This window comes from Oncorhynchus nerka, linkage group LG11 (genome assembly GCF_034236695.1).
Source record: "Oncorhynchus nerka isolate Pitt River linkage group LG11, Oner_Uvic_2.0, whole genome shotgun sequence".
NCBI lineage: Eukaryota > Metazoa > Chordata > Actinopteri > Salmoniformes > Salmonidae > Oncorhynchus > Oncorhynchus nerka.
In genome coordinates, this window is record NC_088406.1 from 30,794,308 (window position 1) to 30,814,412 (window position 20,105).

Genomic DNA, 20,105 nt, shown 5'->3' on the forward strand with positions numbered 1-20,105 from the left:
TCAGAAATTGCATCCCAAAAAAATGTTTCACAGAGTTCTAGTAACAGACACATATCAACATGAACTGTTCAGAGAAGACTGTGTGAATCAGGCCTTCATGGTTGAATTGCTGCAAAGAAACCACCAATATGAAGAAGAGACTTGCTTGGGCCAAGAAACACAAGTAATGGACAGACCGGTTGAAATCTGTCCTTTGGCCTGATGAATCCAAATTTTAGATTTATGGTTCCAACCGCCGTGTCTTTGTGAGACGCAGAGTAGGTGAACGGATGATCTCTGCATGTGTGGTTCCCACCGCGAAGCATGGATGAGGAGGTGGGATAGTGTGAGGGTGCTTTGCTAGTAACACTGTCAGTGTTTTATTTAGAATCGAAGGCACACTTAACCAGCATGGCTACCACAGCATTCTGGTTTGCGTTTAGTGGAACTACAATTCGTTTTTCAACAGAACAATGACCCAAAACACATCTCCAGACTGTGTAAGGGCTATTTGACCAAAGAGAGTGATGGAGTGCTGCATCAGATCAACCGACCTCAACCCAATTAAGATGGTTTGGGATGAGTTGGACCGCAGAGTGCAGGAAAAGCAGCCAACAAGTGCTCAGCATATGTGGGAACTCCTACAAGACTGTTGGAAAAGCATTCCTTATAAAGCTGGTGTAGAGAATGCCAGGAGTGTGCAAAGCTGTCATCAAGGCAAAGGTTGGGTACTTTGAAGAATCTAAAATAGAAAGTATATTTTGATTTGTTAAATCAAATGTTGGTTACTACATGATTCCATATGTGTTATTTCATAGTTTTGATGTCTTCTCTATTACTCTACAATATAGAACATAGTAAAAATAAAGAAAAACCCTTGAATGAGTAGGTGTGTTCAAGTTTTGATTGGTACTGAACATGTGCACGGTAATGTTCTCCTCTGCTGCTGTTGAAAACAATAGGGTGATTGTTAATGTTGTCGGAAGGATCTCCCTCTATTGACTTTAGTATGCCTGCTGTGGCTCCTACCCCTGGTATTTAGAAATTGCTCCCCCTGTCATAACAGAGAAGAGACTAAAACACTGAGAGCACCCCTCAAATCGTCAGGGCTAATTGCCTGCAGAGCGTGAGTTAAGCTGACAGGTGAAGGTGCGCGATGGATGTCTTACCGGTGGGGGGGGGGGGGGGGTTCAGGGATTGACACCAGCTCCAATCTTTATGACCTGAGTCTGAACCTGTGACAAAATTACAGGCTCTCCAATAAGACCTCTGGTGTTTTACTCAGGGCTGTTTCTGTAACCCTTCCTTACCTCGCCACACAACAATTACCCAGCAGCGGTGCTCTGCTCCCTGCCTGTGGAGACCTGCCACTCCGCACGGCTCAGCTCACAGCTCATACAACAGGCCTGCCTGCCTAGCTGGCTGCCAACCACAGCCTTTGTTTTCACAAGGCTTTAATATGGACATGTTGCCCTCGGTCTCTGCAATTAAAACAGATCCACTGTACCTGCTCCAATCTATCTGGTTTTCTAGTCCTATTTTAACCAGGTGACTTGGTTGAGTGAATCACTTCTCATTCAACATCAGCCTGGCTCTGGCTGGCAAGTGGTGTAATAAATGTAAAATAATTAAATTGATTGAGAACAGTATACTGCAACAGTCAATAACAAATCAGTAATTCCTTGGTAGATCATGATTGTGATCCTTGGCATCTTCACATCTACGTTTTCATGCAGTCGACTGGCATGGACATTTGATTCACAGTCATCATTCTCAATGATGAGGTATTATTTTTATTCAATGGCTTAGAATGATGGGGTATTGACAAAAGCAATGACAGTGAAAACATGACATAGTTTGGCTCCAGTTGCAGATATCCAGCCTCCTATTCATGTTACAGTCAGTGTTCTGGCCAAAGTAAACATAAACTGAGCTGATGCTCTGACAGTGCTTTTTAAAGTAGGCAATTGGGATTATGCTGATGCCCCTTCCACCGTGTGTCCCTGAAAATAAGATTAATATTTGTGTAGCTTTAATACAATGGATTGATCTTGCCTTGCCTGTTCAAATCGTACACTAGCTTGTACTATAGTGCCAGGCCTGAAGAAATAGCTACTTCGAAAGAGTTTCCCGTCCCCTTCGTCCTCCACCTTGACCTTCCTCAGACCAGTAACACACACACAGACCTGCCTCTCACCCCCCACGGCACAACCACTTCCTGCCCGTAGGGTTGTACTGATGGTCCAAAGAAGGGCCCAGGGGTTGCTGTACGCCTCTAAATACACACTCATAGAAAGCATCCTCACTGTGTTTACACAAGGAGTTAGAGCACATTGCATCTAACTCAGTGCCAACCTGCACTGTTTGCTTTACAAATCATCCTGGTCCGGTATCATGCACTAAAAATACACTTTACAGCATAACTAGCTTGCCTGGCCTGGGTCAAAGAGGAGTGTCTCAGTGTACTAAAGGCCAACGTGTTTGCCGAAAAGATCAAGATGATAAAATGTCATAACACAGAGTGCATAAAAGCCTTTGTTCTCTAAGCCTGATTTATGGTCAACTCTTCCATAAAGTATTATGAGCACAGTGCAACTTTGTGAATTATTTAATTTTACTGCAGTATTGCAGTAGTTAAATTGTTTTTCATGAATACAAATGTACATTTCAAACCCATGATATGATGTTGTGTATGTTTAACAATTTACTTGATTTGCACAAATGAGTGATTTACACAACTGTCATTAACTACAGTGATGTCAATGGATAGATTAAACACTGTATGTATTTTTCTATGTGACATGCAGTACAGTTGTCTATTATGCATTGCCTCGCGGCCTCGCCCTCTGCCGTATGGAGGGGATCTGTCATATCTATGACAAGCCTTTTGTGTCAACTCAGCTCGAACCTCTTGCTGCATGTCGGCAGATGGTTTCACGTCAATGTAGTTACATTGCATATCAGATCAAATGGAAGATTCCTCCTAGCATAGTGAGAGCATCAATATATTTTTATGGATGAAGATTAAATAAACCCAGGAGTACACTTCATTCTGGTTCAAATAACGCTTAAAAATACAAATGTGTTTTCCTGAAAGTTAACTAAACTTGGATACCATGCTTGTGGTCTGCTATTCAATTGTTTTTATATGAAGATCAAAAATATTCCAGAAAGTAGTAATCAATATGATTATAATAATGTGCGACTTTCATCATTCATATGGAAATCATTGTCATTTTATTAAGTGTATTTAAATACACAAAACACACCTTGTATATGGTAAAAATAAAACAATCAGCATTGTGTTGTCCATGCCAAAAGAAAACTATTCAGTAGCTTACCAACAAGCATTATTTACATCAGAAAAATACTGTACTAGTTTATATCAAACTAAATATAGATTATTTGTTTTAAAAAAGGAACTCTTTACAAAAAGACATCTTTAGAAGGAAACAACAGGAGGCCAAAGCGGAAAATCAAAGTGTTGACAAGCAGCTGAAGACAGTTTTATGTGGGGAGTCTGTAAGACAGAGTTAGAGGACTGCTCCGTTGATGCAATGGCCTGCGGGCTGAAAACCTTTAAAAGATTTTAAATGTTTCTCAGTTTCCTTGTTTCTTTGGCAAAGGGTGTGATTTATTCATTTCTACAGTCTCTGACAGTTTAAGAGACTTCCCTCGTGGCAGTAAAACCCCTCCACCCTCAGTTTCAAAATAGAAAGTTAAAAGGTCAGATACACTCTATTTTTTTCCAAAATGAAAATAGAACCCTTGACGTATACTGTATATATACAGTACCAGTCAAAAGTTTGGACACACCTACTCATTCAAGGGTTTTTTCTTTATTTGTACTATTTCCTACATTGTAGAATAATAGTGAAGACATCAAAACCATGAAATAACACATATGAAATCATGTAGTAACCAAAGAAATGTTAAACAAATCAAAGTATATTTTAGATTCTTCAAAGTAGCTAACCTTTGCCTTGATGACAGCTTTGCACACTCTCTCAACCAGCTTCATGAGGAATGCTTTTCCAACATTATTGAAGGAATTTCCACATATGCTGAGCAGTTGTTGGCTGCTTTTCCTTCACTCTGCGGTCCAACTCATCAAAAACCAACTCAGTTGGGTTGAGATCGGGTGATCGTGGAGGCCAGGTCATCTGATGCATCACTCCATCACTCTCGATAGTCAAATAACGCTTTCACAGTCTGGAGGTGTGTTTTGGGTCATTGTCCTGTTGAAAAACAATGATAGTCCCACTAAGTGCAAACCAGATGGGATGGCGTATCGCTGCAGAATGCTGTGGCAGCCATGCTGGTTAAGTGTGCATTGAATTCTAAATAAATCACTGACAGTGTCACCGGCAAAGCACCCCCACAAAATCACACCTCCTCCTCCATGCTTCACGATGGGAACCACACATGTGGAGATCATCCATTCACCTACTCTTCATCTCACAAAGACATGGCAGTTGGAACCAAAAATCTCACATTTGGACTCATCAGACAAAAGGACAGATTTCCACCGGTCTAATGTCCATTGCTCGTGTTTCTTGGCCCAAGCAACTCAATTCGACCACGAAGGCCTGATTCACACAGTCTGCTCCGAACAGTTGATGTTGAGATGTGTCTGTTACTTGAACTCTGTGATGCATTTTTTCGAAGGCTGGTAACTCTAATGATCTTATTCTCTGTAGCAGAGGTACCTCTGGGTCTTCCTTCCGTGTGGCGGTCCTCGTGAGAGCCAGTTTCATTATAGCGCTTGATGGTTTTTGCGACTGCACTTGAATAAACTTTATTATTGACTGACCTTCATTACTTAAAGTAATGATGGACTGTCATTTCTCTTTGCTTCTTTGAGCTGTTCTTGCAATAATATAGACTTGGTCTTTTACCAAATAGGATATGTTCTGTATACCCTCCCTACCTTGTCACAACACAACTGATTGGCTCAAAGCAATTAAGATATATTTAGATTTGTTTAACACTTTTTTGGTTACTACAAGATTCCATATGTTTTATTTCATAGTTTTGATGTCTTCACTATTATTCAACAATGTAAAAAATAGTACAAAAAATAAAGAAAAACCCTTGAATGAGTAGGTGTCCAAACTTTTGACTGGTACTGTATATCGTTATCTGACTTTTTTTTTTTTTGGAAACCTATACAATGTAAAGCAACACAACACAAGTTAATTGACCAAATAAACAAGACAATACTGTAGCTCATGGACAGAAATACAATTCCCTTCAAAGCTTGACAAAATAAGTACAATGGCAGTGTTAACTGTAATTCAGAGCATATAGTAATTAATTACCAAAGTGTTGCTCTTTTTAATAAGCAAAAGGAAAACACTGTTAAAGAACACTTGATATGAATTTGGTATTAATAAACCTTGGTGTTTCTAGACTGGTAAAGCTTGTTATATCCTCTGAGATAAAAAGGCACTATGACCAGTGTGGTCATTTTGTGTTATATCTGTGGCACAGTATTGATTTACATATAGCTACAACACTCAGGCAAACTGGATAGCATGTGACTAAAGGAGTCCTCTCTCAGTAAACAAGCAGGTCTGAGGCTGGGGAGGTGATAATGTTGTTCTAAAAGGAAAACAAAAACACAGGGACAAAATGCACTGTACAATTCTGGATGTTTCATTTGTATATACACCTAACTCTACATGTAAACTCTTTTTAAAACACCATTTTATTCCAGTATATGGCAAAAGTGATATGGCAAAACCAAACTGATCTACCGTACCTATGAATGTCACCCACTCTAGTCAAACCTCAAACACGACTGACTAATCTACACCAGACAGGCTTTTTTCAGTGATCCTGAGGCACAACAGTAAGTGCTTCTGTTTTCCAGTCAGCGCCAGTCTTTGGCTGTTTCATTCAGACATGAATAACTGTCTTCTTTAGCTGGCAGCATGTGTCTCTGACTGCATCGGGAGTGACTGCACTTGCTGCTCTCGACCCTCGCTCACCGCCGTGGGATTGTAGGTCTCTGTAGCCCCAGCGACCGTGCTGAGGTCATGGGGTTCCGACTGGGGAGCTTCTCTGTCGGCCAAGGCCTCTTCGGCTGCCATCCTCATTCTCTCCTCCTCAGCCAGCCTGGCCAGCCTTTCCTCTGCCTCTATCTCCTCGGTGGTGGGGATGGAGTTTTTCTTAGGCCTGCCCTTGGGCTTGGTGGGGGCCTCCTGTCCTCCCTTCAGCACCTGGAGCAACACATCCCACACAAACACAGACACACGGCTCAGTGGGGTTGTGATGAATGCTGGCCGCGGTCAAAGGCAACCGTGGTTATTATAGCAATTAAGGGAAGATGTATGGCTCTGAGCTGCTCCATGTACAGTCATTAATCTGGAGAGTTAACAGTTTGAGCCTTTTGTTCTCTGAGCTGCTGACCTGACTAGACTAGACTAGACTTTGGTGTCCTAGGCCCTCATCCCTCAAACCCAGACATTTACACCCCTATCACTCCTTCTCTCTACACTGACCCGGGGTCATTGTTGTTATGGGTGTGTGGGGCGCTCACCATTTTCTTCCACTTCATCCTTCTGTTCTGGTACCAGGTCTTCACCTGAAGCTGTGTGAGGCCTAGGGATTGGGCCAGGTCTAGTCTGTAGGGAAACAAACACGTACAGTACAAACGGCAACTCAATATACAGTACATGTTTCTGAAACATGAGTTATTTCTTTATAAGATTAAAAGCAGCAGTAGATAGACAATTGATTTCAGTGGAGGCATCTAATTTTTAGATAAAAATATACAAAATATTATCACGTCACCAAATAATTGATTAAAACACTATTTTGCAAAGAAGGTCTACAGTAGCCTCAACAGCACTCTGTGGAGTAGCACCATAGTGTAGCTGGAGGACAACTAGCTTCCGTCCTCCTCTGGGAGGAGGACAGTAATTATGACAACTTCTGGAGGACGTCCTCCAACCTATCAGAGCTCTTGCAGCATGAACTCACATGTTGTCCACACAATCAAAGGATCAGAGAATTAATCTGGCAATGAAAGCATAAGCTACAGTTAGCTAGCACTGCAGTGCATAAAATGTGGTGAGTAGTTAACTCAAAGAGAGAGAAAGACAGTAGTTGAACAGTTTTTAACAAATTAATTTCTTCCAAAAATGAAAGAGAAGCAAGAGAGAAATAGAGAGAGAGATTATCATTTTTTTCACTTTCAGTTTCACTTACTTAGCTATCAAATGTAGCTACCTAGTTTAGCCTACTGAAACAGAGGGATTCTATGCTAGCTACCTGGCTATGACTTTCCAACACAGCAATGGAACACTTCCAAATCAAGGTAAGCTTTTGGTTTAACTAATTTATTGCCACCAGGGCCTGCTGGTGTAATTGTTTACTGAATGTACACTGTAACGTTACTGCATAATTGTAGCGGGTTTAAAAATGTGTTAATTATATTAGCTATGCCAAATATGAAGTTACTTTAGCTAATTTGGTGACAACAATGTAGGCTGTGTGTAGCAGGTTGGCTTGGGAAGGTTTTTTCGCCTGGTCACATACAGCTGATGTGTTGTGCACTGAAGTCCACAGGCGAAGGGAAGAGGTGAGAGGAAGAGAGCGCATAGATGCGAGAAGGAATACAATGTGGCTGCAATGAAAGGGAACTGTGTCTATGTGTGATCAGTGGTGTATTCATTCTGCCGATTCTGTTGAAAAACATTTCCTAAACGGAAGCAAACAGAACAAAACGGGGATCAACATACCTGAATTTGTCCAATAGAAACTCTAGTTTGCAACTGTTGGACTAATGATTCCACCCCATATCAGTTAGATGCAGGCAAGACTGTGCAAGGCGGTATTGAATGTCAGTCCATGTGTCACTGTCTCAAATTTGTCTCTCGACTTGTGTGCACCTACGTTGTAAACTGTCATTCATAGACTAGGTTGTAGCAACCTCATGATGGGTATAGGGAAAATTCAAGTATCATGTAGTAGCCTCAACCTATCGCTGTTACATTGAACTGGGCTAATTAAATATGAATGACAGACATCCAATATGCTGTAATAGAAATAAGGCCATGTTCATGAAAAAAATTTGTCCTCCCTTATCTTAAACAAAACCGACTGCCTCTGATTGATTTACACAGAGAGGGTGTAGCTGGAGTAATAAAAACAAATGAATGAGTTACTTTTGCTTTCCAATCACCTGTTGACTATCCTACTTTATAACCACATTCTGGTATGGTGCATCAGAGTACTGTAGTCTCTTTGATACAATCCTGTTATGGTCCAGAGAAAGACTGCACACCTGCAGCATACAGGAGAGACCTTATTGAACATCTGTAAGGGAGGTCAGCAATCGAATCAAAGCATCTGTATCTGGATGTTCAAGGGGACACTTCCTGAACACTTCCACCACATGTGCTCTGATCCATGACTAAAAAGGGTATTGGATGGTGTGTAACATGATATCCCAGGAAGGGGGGTCAGTGAAAGAGGGATCAGCCTACAGTGGGAGGGAGCTTTATCAGGTTTTTAAATTTGATGTAGAGAGAGAGAGAGAGAGAGAGAGAGAGAGAGAGAGAGACTAGATTACTACAGAGCCATCAGCTTGCCCTCTGATCTTTCCACTCTTCCTATCTTCTCATCCTCCCGTCTTTCTCATCCTCCCTTCTTTCCCGTCCTCTCACCGTCTCTATCTGACCTGATTTGAAAGTATTACATAGAGGGAACTTCAGTTCATACAACAGCATACAGTATTGACAGCTGCACTGCCTCAGTGATTGAGTGCAGAAGAAAAGTGTCTGTGCATACTTTGAAAAACCACTGTTCACCAAAAATACAGGCAATCAAGCTGTCCATCATGCTTTACTCTCAAACCGCCCAGTGGAGGGACTGGAGGCAAGGAAAGTAATTGCAGGAGAGGAAAGCACCCCAGTTATTTATGGTCATTAGTTTTCTTTGGGGGGAAACCACACATTTACAGCGACAGGCTGCCATACAGTACTGTACGAATGACTCTGCTGGAGGCACTTAGAAGTCCTCTGTTTGCTGTTCGTCTCAAACCTGTATCAGCAGCGATTTTAGTTGCAGCTTAATGCATAATGATAATGATGATGATGCTTATTATACTAATCTCAATTAAATAAAATCATTATTGCTTAATGATTTAAATCATTACAGTCTGTGGTGTGGTGTTAGGGGCTTTTTATATGCTGTTTTCCTCAGAACACTGTCTCAGTCAAAGACCACAGTGTCTCCAAGCCAAGAAATAGCTAAATAAAAAAGTAGAGACGGAGTTATCTTTGGATCATAACAAAGTGAACTGGGGAGCACGACACACTTGTGATGTTTTGAAAGGGGATTTTCTCTGTTTGTTTTCCATCCAGCTGTGGATTTAATTAGTTCATCACAGCCAGTGGGAATTTGATTATTGGCATGATACAGATTTGGCAGTGAGGCCAGGATGGGAGGTTTGGATCACCACTGGGCTGTTGTAGTCTACCTCAGCCTGCCTGGGAGTTTACAGAGGAGCTGTGGTGTGGTGTGGCTCATTGGCTAGAACAGAGAAGTGTGATTTGCATTGAAGTTGAGATGCATTGTGGGAGTTTTCCCCAGGGATGGGATGTGTATAGACGGGTTAGATGACAACGTCATGAATACAATGTGCGCACATCAATGGGCTAGAAGTCTGTGTGTTGTTGTCATTCTGGATGGCCAGATAGCTAGCAACAATAACAAGACGCTGCCATGTTGTGGAATCGTAAGTGGCTCATTTCAGCTAGTTTCATATTGTTCTTGATACCATGTTTTGTTTTGAGGTGTTTTTACTTATGTCACATCTATGCTAATATGGCAAAACATTTGCTAGCTAGCTAATCAACAAATGTAACAATGTATTTGAGAGACAACAAGTGCTCATTGTACAAATGTATTTATGTTTCCAATAAACATTGGAGGTGAATATAGTTTAGATGCTGTCTGTTTGGCCTCATATTTGCACACGGTGGTTTTGTTGGTAAATCACTATAGACAGGGCTGATAACAAACATCCTCTCCCAAGTCTTTGACATTCTTCAGGGCCAAGGAGAAGGAACACGCAGGTTTAAAATGGTAAAGTTCCGGTAAATACAGTGGTGCCTTTTTAGTACAAATCTACAACAATATAAAAAATAACTGACCATTTTTAAAGCATTTTGTGGCTGTTGTGTTTTAGTAAAATAATGATTTATCTTCTCGCTCAGATCAAGCTGTTGTAACCATGTGTTGCTAAGGTTTACTAGCTGTCTGATGTTCTTGTTGCTCGACCGAAGGAAAATATGAGGTTTATGGCTCAATATTAATTAGGGGTATAATGGAAATATGGCAGGCCAAATCTAAAAGTGGAGTTTAAACTCAAATGGAAAATGTGTTATAGCCGTATGTCAGGTATCGAAAATGACCCAGGGACTGGAACCTACGACATCAATATTAACATGGATATTACCTCATCTAAATGCAGTGTACAAAGCTAAATGTATTTTATATACAGCTTCACATATATTACATGATTGGCAGTAAATCAATGCAATTACATTCCTGTTTGCTTGTGTTGGCAGACGTCCCTAGTTTCTTGAATAGAGCAGTGATTCTTTGTTGAGGCTTTTTGCTGTTCAAGAGTTTAGGGTTAAAACACTACTCTTGTCTCAACTAGAATGCTGAGGTAATGCCTGGATTAGAGAATTTAACATTACATGACACATTACCCAGGACATAAATCAAAATGTTATGATGTTGATGCTGAACCTCTAGTCTGGTTTGGTTGCTATCACAGAATTTCAAATTTTCACAAACTTTAGTGTCAAGTTATACTGTATGAAATTTGAGGTACTATAATACTGATCTATCAGAAAGGAAGCTTCTTTCAAGTAAACAATCAGCCTCTGGGGTGCTATCATTTTGGCCTATTAGAGGCGAGATGCAATATGATACTGACCTATCAGGGGTGGAGAGGTACTTCTGTTTCTGGAACTTCTTCTCCAGGCCCATGAGCTGCAGCTCAGTGAAGATGGTGCGGCTGCGTCTGGGTTTCTTCAGTCGGGTGGTGCTGTGCTCCGTGTCTGACTCGCTGCTGATGCTGACAGGTGTCTCGCTGTGGGAGGCCTCGGAGACCCGGGAGTGGTGCTGGGGGGAGAGCAGGGGCAGGTGGGGAACCTGGCCGGGAGATGAGGGCTGGGAGAGGTGAGGAGGCATGTTGGGGGGCTGCCGCGTGATGACTGAGAGAAGGGGGTAGGCCCGCAGTGAGGAGGATCCTAAAAGAACAAAAAGAGAGAGAGGTCAGAGGCAGGTGAAATGCAGAGCAATAAATACAATTGTACTTTTAAATGTGTATTTGCTACTGTATGCATCACCTTGGATGGTAGTTTTAATAGACCTGTAATAATCACTAAGACAGGGTTCTTTTTAATTGCAATTTTTTTACAATGAAGTGTTTTGACCTCTTTGATGTAGAAGGTTCTGATCTTAATGACGCACTGTGTTTTACTCTGCCACTCTGAACCCACCAATTGAATAATTATTTTGGGGCCAGATAAAGGATGTCTCTCTGCCACCTCGAACACACATGCACATGCACACACACACAAACACAGTAAATCCGAAGTGACTATGCCCCTCACCATTTAACTCTCCCCCCCTCACTCTATCTCTTTATCTATGCAGACAGAAGCATCGAGACGCCAGAATCAATCAAAAGTAACAAATGTCTGGGGGGCCACCCACTGGAGCCAAGACCAAAGACTGCGCTCCGCAATGAACATAATATCTGGTGGTGAAAACCTTACGGCTTCTAATAAACATCAGATCCCAATGGCATAATTTACGACTGAACTAAGACAGACATAGAAACTAATGCTCTGTTTGGTATGTGGCAGGAGAGAGTGATGTGTTGAGGAAGAAGATATATAAAATCCAATGACAGAAAAGAGAGGACATTATGCTGTCACATTACATACACAGCATACTCTTTCCCTTTGTGTGTTCCTCACTGCCTGTGGTGGATCTGCCTCTCTTATCTCTCCATCAACCCATAGACAAGTTTATATTATTCAAACCCTACACGTACAACTGAGAGGATACATCCAGGCAGACCTTGGTCGTAAATTTGTATCCCCTTTCTCTGACATTTTCAGTAATGTTCAGCAGTTATGGGAGCTGGTGTGACAGGGGGTTGGTTGGTCTGGGAGGTAATTGAGCATGTGTTCGGGCACATGGGGGGGAAAGAGGAGGGAGGTTACGCGCTGCAGCCAGCCCCTACCATATCTACACCCCCACCCTGAACCCTCCTCTCTCTCAGACAGAGCCTCGGGCTCGTCCCTATATACATGACATCATCGCAGGGCGCTGAGCTCATCACTAATCTTCCACCTCGGAGAATTGCTGCTGCTGCTGCTGTCTGGACATGATGCCTCATTCCCTCCACAACACTCTCTTTCTCTCTCTTTCTCTGTCTGTCTCTCTGTCTCTCTCTTGGTCTCTTTTTCTGTCTCTCCCATATTAGCTCTGTCTTTGATGTTGAGTTGTGACAAACTGAGGGGACCTGTGCAGATAAATGTCAGAAATAACTTGTTTATTATCTCTTTGTTGCATTTTAACATAAAGTGCCTTCAGAAAGTATTTAGACCCCTTCACTTTTTAAACATTCTGTAACATTACAGCCTTATTCTAAAATTATATTAAATGTTTTTTTTCCCCCTCATCAATCTACACACAATACCCCATAATGACAAAGCAAAAACAAGATTTTTGACATTTTTGCTAACTTACTTATTTTTTAAATATATGAAATATTACATTTACATATGTATTCAGACTCTTTACTCAGTACTTTCTTGAAGCACCTTTGGCAGCAATTACCACCTTGAGTCTTCTTGGGTATGATGATGCTACAAGCTCGGGCACACCTGTATTTGGGGAGTTTCTCCCATTCTTCTCTGCAGATCCTCTCAAGCTCTGTCAGGTTGAATGGGGAGCGTTGCTGCACAGCTATTTTCAGGTCTCTCCAGAGACTTTCGATCGGTTTCAAGTCCGGGCTCTGGCTGGGCCACTTAAGGACATTCAGAGACTTGTCCCGAAGCCACTCCTGCATTGTCTTAGCTGTGTGCTTAGGGTCGTTGTCATGATGGAAGATGAACCTTCGCCCCAGTCTGAGGTCCTGAGCACTCTGGAGCAGGTTTTCATCAAGGTTCTCTCTGTACTTTGCTCCGTTCATCTTGGCCTCGATCCTGACTAGTCTCCCAGTCACTGCCGCTGAAAAACATCCCCACAGCATGATGCTGCCAACACCATGCTTCCCCGTATGGACAGTGCCAAGTTTCCTCCAGAAGTGACGCTTGGCATTCAGGCCTAAGAGTTCAATATTGGTTTCATCAGAACAGAGAACCTTTTTTCTTATGGTCTGAGAGTCTTTAGGTGCATTTTGTGGGCTGTCATGTGCCTTTTACTGAGGAGTAGCTTCCGTCTGGCCACGCTACCATAATGACCTAATTGGAGTGCTGCAGAGATGGTTGTCCTTCTGGAAGGTTCTCTCATCTCCACAGAGGAACTCTAGAGCCCTGTCAGAGTGACCACTGGGTTCTTGGTCACCTCTCTGACCAAGGCCCTTCTCCCACGATTGCTCAGTTTGGAAAAGTCTTGTTGGTTCCAAACTTCTTCCATTTAAGATGGAGACAACTGTGTTCTTGGGGACCTTCAATGCTGCAGAATTTTTTTGGCACCCTTCCCAGATCTGTGGCTCGACTCAATCCGGTCTCGGAGCTCTATGGACAATTCTTTCGACTTCATAGCTTGGTTTTTGCTCTGACATGCACTGTCAGCTGTGGGACATTCTATAGACAGGTTTGTGCCTTTCCAAATCATGTTAAATTAATTAAATTTACCACAGGTGGACTCCAATCAAGTTGTAGAAACATCTCAAGGATGATCAATGGAAACAGGCTGAGCTCAATTTCGAGTCTTATAGCAAAGGGTCTGAATACTTATGTAAATATGTATTTATTATTATTATTATAAGTTGGCAAAAAAATCTAAAAACCTGTTTTCGCTTTGTCGTTATGGGGTATTGTGTGTGGATTGCTGAGTTTTTTTAGTTAATCCATTTTAGAATAAGACTGTAACATAACAAAATGTGGAAAAAGTCAAGGGATCTGAATACTTTCCGAAGGCACTGTATGTATTTATCTTTCGAAAATATATTGGTATTATTATGGAATAATACAAAATACACAGAAATATCAATACATAAGGAGTCCAAGTGAATCATTACTTGCTGTCACTTTAAATGGGAAGATTGATTGAAAAGCAAGGAAGGAAACATCTTGGTTTCTTTCACGGTCTTCAGGAAATCTCCTGTCAATGTAGAGCTTGAGGTTGTCTTGAGAGTTGTGACAGCCGTGTCTTTTGGATGCTTGTCAAGAGGGAAAAATCAGACCTCATGGTGACTTTCTACTGACAACTAAGCCGGCTTCCTTAACCCAGATCTGACACATTGTTGACAAGTTCCAGTGTCCTGTCAATAGTCTACAAATAAACCATTTGTGTAGCAAGGAGAGTGCACTCTGTCCATGCTAAAGCACACTGATACTCTTGACAAGCACAATCGGAATGCTCGGACTGGCACATGTGCTTGTGGTAGTCATTACAGAATAAATACCTCCTAATAATAGGTAAAGAATAGGCTGGTAGCATTAGATACACACATGCTTGTTTTATCATATGGTATTGATAACATAATAATTATTGTCTTTAAAAAAAATGATTTTTGGTGTTTAAATTACATTTTATATATAATTTGAAGGCTTTGATAATGGCAGGATTTAGTAGAATAAGTCACCATTTTACAGTGAAATCTCCAGCAACAAACTCATTGGTTGTTTGATATTTACCCCTTATTTTCTGCACCTTTTCTCTTTGTTTAAATGGATTCCAAGATGATGATTCAAGACTTGGTACTCAAGAGGCCACATTAACTTACAGTAATATGTATTGTTTTGGGTGTATCGTGTGGTGACAGGTTGAGAAGTGTTACATTAGACATGTTTATTTCTTCACTCAACAGCCATCTTGTCAAGCCAGCCCAAGTCAAACACTGCAGGAATGGGATGGGCAACAGGGTATGCTGCTTTAACTATCACTCATTTAATTGGAGTCATTCACCTGCTTTTGACAGATCAGACCAGTTAAGTGCCAATTTCAACTCAAGTTTGGGTTTCATGAGATGTTTTGAGGTTTCTAGAGTGTTATGTGTAGTGTTGTGGTGCTATTTTCTCATGCTCACAGGCAGTTTTTTCAGACGTGTGCCAATCCGAGGGCATTGTGTTTCCCGTAAGTGTTAACTACGTATTTTACGTGAAACACAATCCTGTGAATTTTACCTTGACATTTGAAAACAGCCTGCAGTGCAATCTACTGTAAAACCGATCTCTGATCTGCCTTGATGCAGAGCTCTGATGATGATCTGATGGCTCAGGAATTGTGTGTGTGTGTGTGTGTGTGAGAGACTGCTTGTGTGAGTGCTTGTGTATGTCAATGCTTTATGTGTTAACAGAGACAAGATCGTACCCCTCAAGCTAGCCTCATGGTTAATGGCAGGCCTTATTATCTGTGGTGGATTAGCTGTTAAAATGGGATGAAAAGCCTTTGCTCTCCCTGCTTTCTTCCATAAACCCTCAGTGGTGGCGTAGGACTATGCTGCAGTACCTGGGCCCCTCGAGGTCCACACCCTCCTATTTGGCCGCTTTTCATCGCGCTGTCATGTGAGATTACACCAGAGTTGATCTTTATCTCTCGCACCTCCTTCCTGAAATCCCACTAAAAGCCTTGCCCTGGGTTCTGCTGAGAGATGAGACTCTAAATTAAATATTGTAACCCACCATTATACTGTTCACTGCTCCCCTGCAAGGTAATGTTCTGCTGGAGGTCAGGTCTGTCTAGCAGGTCTATCACTCCTGTAGTTTTACAAGGCACAAAACGAGAACAGAGAATAGGCTCAGAGGTCATCAACCGGTTTTACTGTGTACACTGTCGTGAGGGCATTTGGCTTGGCACAGGTAAATGGACCATCGTGAAATGTAAAGCAAGGAGCAGAGAGGTGTGATCCGTGACAGAAAAAAACCATCACAGAGCAGAGGGGTTGTTGGATCAAAGAGAGGAGTAATCACTTTGTTGACATGTTGAGTGGTCTCTTACTAGTTGATGCCATATTATATCAAGAACAAACAAACATCTTGTAATTTGGGTAAAATTACCTGCCTGGGACCACTGTCCTATAGCAGCCTCTACTGGTAACTGCTGGAGCAGAAGCTCCACACTGGGAGAATGTAGACTCCACTTTCACTGATGGGGACCACAGCGGGCCAATGGACGTTCACTGGCTCTGGGCCTATAAGCCTGCCAGCTTCTATATTGAGCGTTACAAGCCATTGAAGTGTGGGACTATACTGTGTCTCACACCCCCTCAGCTAAGTGGTGGGCACTGGGTAGTAATATGTGGGCTGGTTACTCTATCCATCCGTCACGGGGTTGCCAAAACCCTTTACAGTGCCCTCTAGCACATACCCAAACCCCACATCGCCTGCTATTTATATCTTTGTCGCTGTCATCATCAAATTGCAGCAGTTATTATTTCATAGTTTAGGTAATTATCATAATGATTATTTGAGAGAGCAGTAGTCAATGCTGTTTTGACTCATAACAGCAGGATAACCTATTAAGAATGGATTTAGAAATTATGCTGCATTTGAGGGAAAGAAATGTTAGTCTTTCAGGCCAAATGCTTTTTAGGGAAAGTTTGTCACTTTCCTGTATAATTATAACACAGTGTTGGAAGCATTTATGACTGACTGCAGTAAGTCATGATAACTGGGAAGAAAAATAAGTTGATGTTGATGATTTAGAGAAATCAAGTGCTAAGCTAGATGTTTTGTGACCAAAGCATTATCTGACCGGCTAAGCAAGTCTTCACACTTTGTGGCAATGTTTTGTTTTGTTTTGTTGCTTTTTCAAATTTGCTTGTATTGATTAAGGAAGAACATGCAATCATTATTTTATGCACTAATTACTTGTTTTGATTGGCCTTTTGGGATACTGAATGAAGCATGAAGTTAGTCTTCCTCACTGAAACAGTTGGATCAAGCGCACGTAGCCCATGAATTTATAAATTGCTGAGATGACAATTGCAATGAATGTCTCTTCATAAAGCAACACACTTCTATGAATGAAGGTCATTGGGGCTGACTTGCACACGTCATCAGCATACTGTAACCTTTCATGGTGTTTGCACAAGCAACTGTAGTGTCAGGTAGATACATGTCCATCAATGATGACATACTAACCTTGCCCTTAACCAACATGTACCTGCCCTCACCAATATCAAACTGTGGAACTCTGAGCACATACTACACCCCCATATACCCCCCAGAAAGTAAGTTGGGTAAAGTGCATTGCCCATGCTTCAGTAAATGCAAAGTAGCAGCAGTAAAAGTCATTAGGCAAGGCTCTGCGTTTAGCACTGCGCCCACATTAATCCATCTGAATGAGGACAAGTGGCAGTAGTAGTAGTTACTGCTCTAGAAACCAAACGCCTGCTGTTTCATCTAAGTGCAGGGTTAGTTATTGTGTGTTCTGAGTTCATGTGACTTTTGTCAGAAGTGAATATGTTAAGTTGACAGTGTCAACATAATTCATGGGAATCAGGTTTCACCTTACTAACCGCTTTGATAACCACACTGGGGCTTGGTTCATCCTGTAATTTTTAACATGAACATAAAAGACTAAGGTTGGTAATGATCTGAATGTCACAGTAATACTAATAATATAGACTTATTGGAGGAATTTGCTGATTGATTGTGAGACAGTATACTGAGTAAATGTTGCTTAACTTTCATAGGCCCTAGTACATAATGTTTTATTTGTGAATGAAAGTATATGGAAATGACTGTTAAACTGTGAAATCATGTTTTGGATTGGAAAAGGGTCACATCCGTTCTGCTGTTGTAAAAGGAATTTAAAACGGTCAAGTCTATCAAATAGGTTACAACACTTTAGGGGACTACATTACATCTACTATACCTGTTGCATTTATTTGGTGTGCTTTATTTCACGGGTTAAAGTTACATGATAAATCCCTGTAAATAACAGGCTATCACAAGATGAATCACCATAATATAGACCTTTGATAAATATAGATAGCAGGCCTAACACAAATAGAAAGGTAGACCATGAGTAAAATTGCAAGTGAGGACAGTTGCCCGAATTAAGTTTACACATCATCCATCGCTATAGTACTCGTCTTGCACAGGTAAACTTCAACATGAATTGACAATCATGACGTCTAATGTGATTCTGAACCTGTCTCTGTTTCTTATTTGCTTATATTAGAGATGTATCGAACAGAAAGTCATGAAAATGCAGCTCAATTTCTTTAAAGCTGTTAATTTACATGTAACGAATTCTGCACAGGTGTGTTGCGCCTTATGTATTTCGTGATATGAGTAGACTCATGATGGACGACCGCCTGAACATATAAGAAGCATATGCCTAATAACTAACATTGTTCATGATAAACAAAATCAGATGTAGTTTTCATACAATAATGATTAGCATTCACTGAATTCATAGCAATATTAGATATAAACCATTAACACCATTATGCATTCATCAGCATCCCTTGATTTGACTGAGAGTTCAAGCATATCCACTTACCCGAACATGAGTGCAGAGGTTTAGGCCTAACGATGAGTGAAGGGCATACTGAGTAAAGAGAAAGTTTCTCAAAGTAATCACAAGTTTCCTTGGAAAGAATTTCGTCAATCATAAAAGTCTTGTAGCGACGCCTGGCTGCTTTCAGCTGCCCGGAGGAGGAGAGTCTCAACTCGGCTTGACAGTGCATGATGTCCCGATGTGCTTGGCGTTCGCACTGTGCCCAAATATTAGTTCAAAATGTCAAAATGAAACCAGTTCAAACTTGAGAGTTGGGTGTCTTCAAGCAAATTCGTGTTATTGATGCATTTAGTCGTCCTTTTTCCGAAAAGGCTTGCTTTGTTCTATCCCTGGCGGTACTAACTGCGGTAGCCTTCAACTTGAGCCGCGCAGTGGGCTTCAGAGTGGCAATTATGAACAATGTGCCCGGACGCGCCGCTATATATAAACGATCTCCCCACACACATCTTTACTGCAGGACACTCCAGGTGTCAATCAACGTATCTCTCTCTCTCTCTCACTGTCCCGCAATGTCTCCCTCTCTCGCACTATCTCTCTCAGACTGACAGACACACTCGCTCTCTCCCTCAACCCCTCTCGCTCTCTCAGAGCAGCCCAAACCGGTCTCGCTTCTTTGTTCTTCCCTATCTATATCCACTCTAATTGCACAAGGCGTTCAAAAACTTTACAGTAGTAACATTGGCAATATGATACAATATTTCAGATGGTTATTGGAGAGATTATTATTATTATTGCCATTATTAGTATCTGCTTTAGTGTTATGCCTAACCTTTTAGCAGCTAATTATTTTGTTCATATTATTTCTCGAACATCAATAGGACTATGGATGTGCATAGTTGATTGTAATAGAGAAGTGCGTAGCCTATTACTAGACAGCATTTAAATGTATTGTAATAGAAAAGCATGATATTTTGTCAAACGCTTTCAGGCCTATTATATTATGCCTAACTGGTGGGATTAAAATGAATGTATAACTAGACTACGCATGAATGAATATGGGCTATTTAATGCATTGGGCTCACACGTAAATCAAAAATATATTATTATTATTATTGTAAATCTATTATTTAAAAGCAATTAAGGGATAACAAAACGACTTTATAAACGACTATACTAAGTAATCGGATTTAAATAAATGTATAGGTAGGCTATGAATGAATGTATTTAATGCATTTGGGATTACACATATATTTAAAATATATTATTATTGTAATAGCTATTATTTAAAAACAATTAAGGGTTAAGAAAAACAACTCTAAACTACTACAAACTAACAGTAACACTAAACGTATGTTGCAGTGCAACCCTGCTTTCGGACTACGGAGAAAAACGTATTGCAGCAGGTTGGTATTATTCCTTCTTGTGAGTTGAAAGAGGAACTTTTG

At 41.1% G+C, this 20,105-nt stretch overlaps 1 protein-coding gene across 1 annotated transcript; it reads right to left on the bottom strand.

Moving 5' to 3' along the window:
* Positions 1-3,199: 3,199 nt before the first annotated feature.
* On the bottom strand, positions 3,200-19,249 carry LOC115136667 (homeobox protein BarH-like 2). The gene is made up of 4 exons (XM_029672292.2): positions 18,703-19,249; positions 10,940-11,255; positions 6,524-6,608; positions 3,200-6,203 (listed from the first exon to the last, which is right to left on the bottom strand). Exons 1-4 carry the CDS (start codon positions 18,887-18,889, stop codon positions 5,904-5,906), a joined length of 888 nt encoding a protein of 295 aa, XP_029528152.1. The 5' UTR covers positions 18,890-19,249; the 3' UTR covers positions 3,200-5,903.
* Positions 19,250-20,105: the final 856 nt, after the last annotated feature.

Coding starts and splice junctions, on each gene's coding strand:
- LOC115136667 (XM_029672292.2), bottom strand. CDS start 18,889: ATGCACTGTCAAGCCGAGTTGAGACTCTCCTCCTCCGGGCAGCTGAAA. Junction 11,256..18,702: donor ACCTCTGCACTCATGTTCGG/GTAAGTGGATAT, acceptor TTGTTCTTTTAG/GATCCTCCTCACTGCGGGCC. Junction 6,204..6,523: donor GGATGAAGTGGAAGAAAATG/GTGAGCGCCCCA, acceptor GTGTTGCTCCAG/GTGCTGAAGGGAGGACAGGA.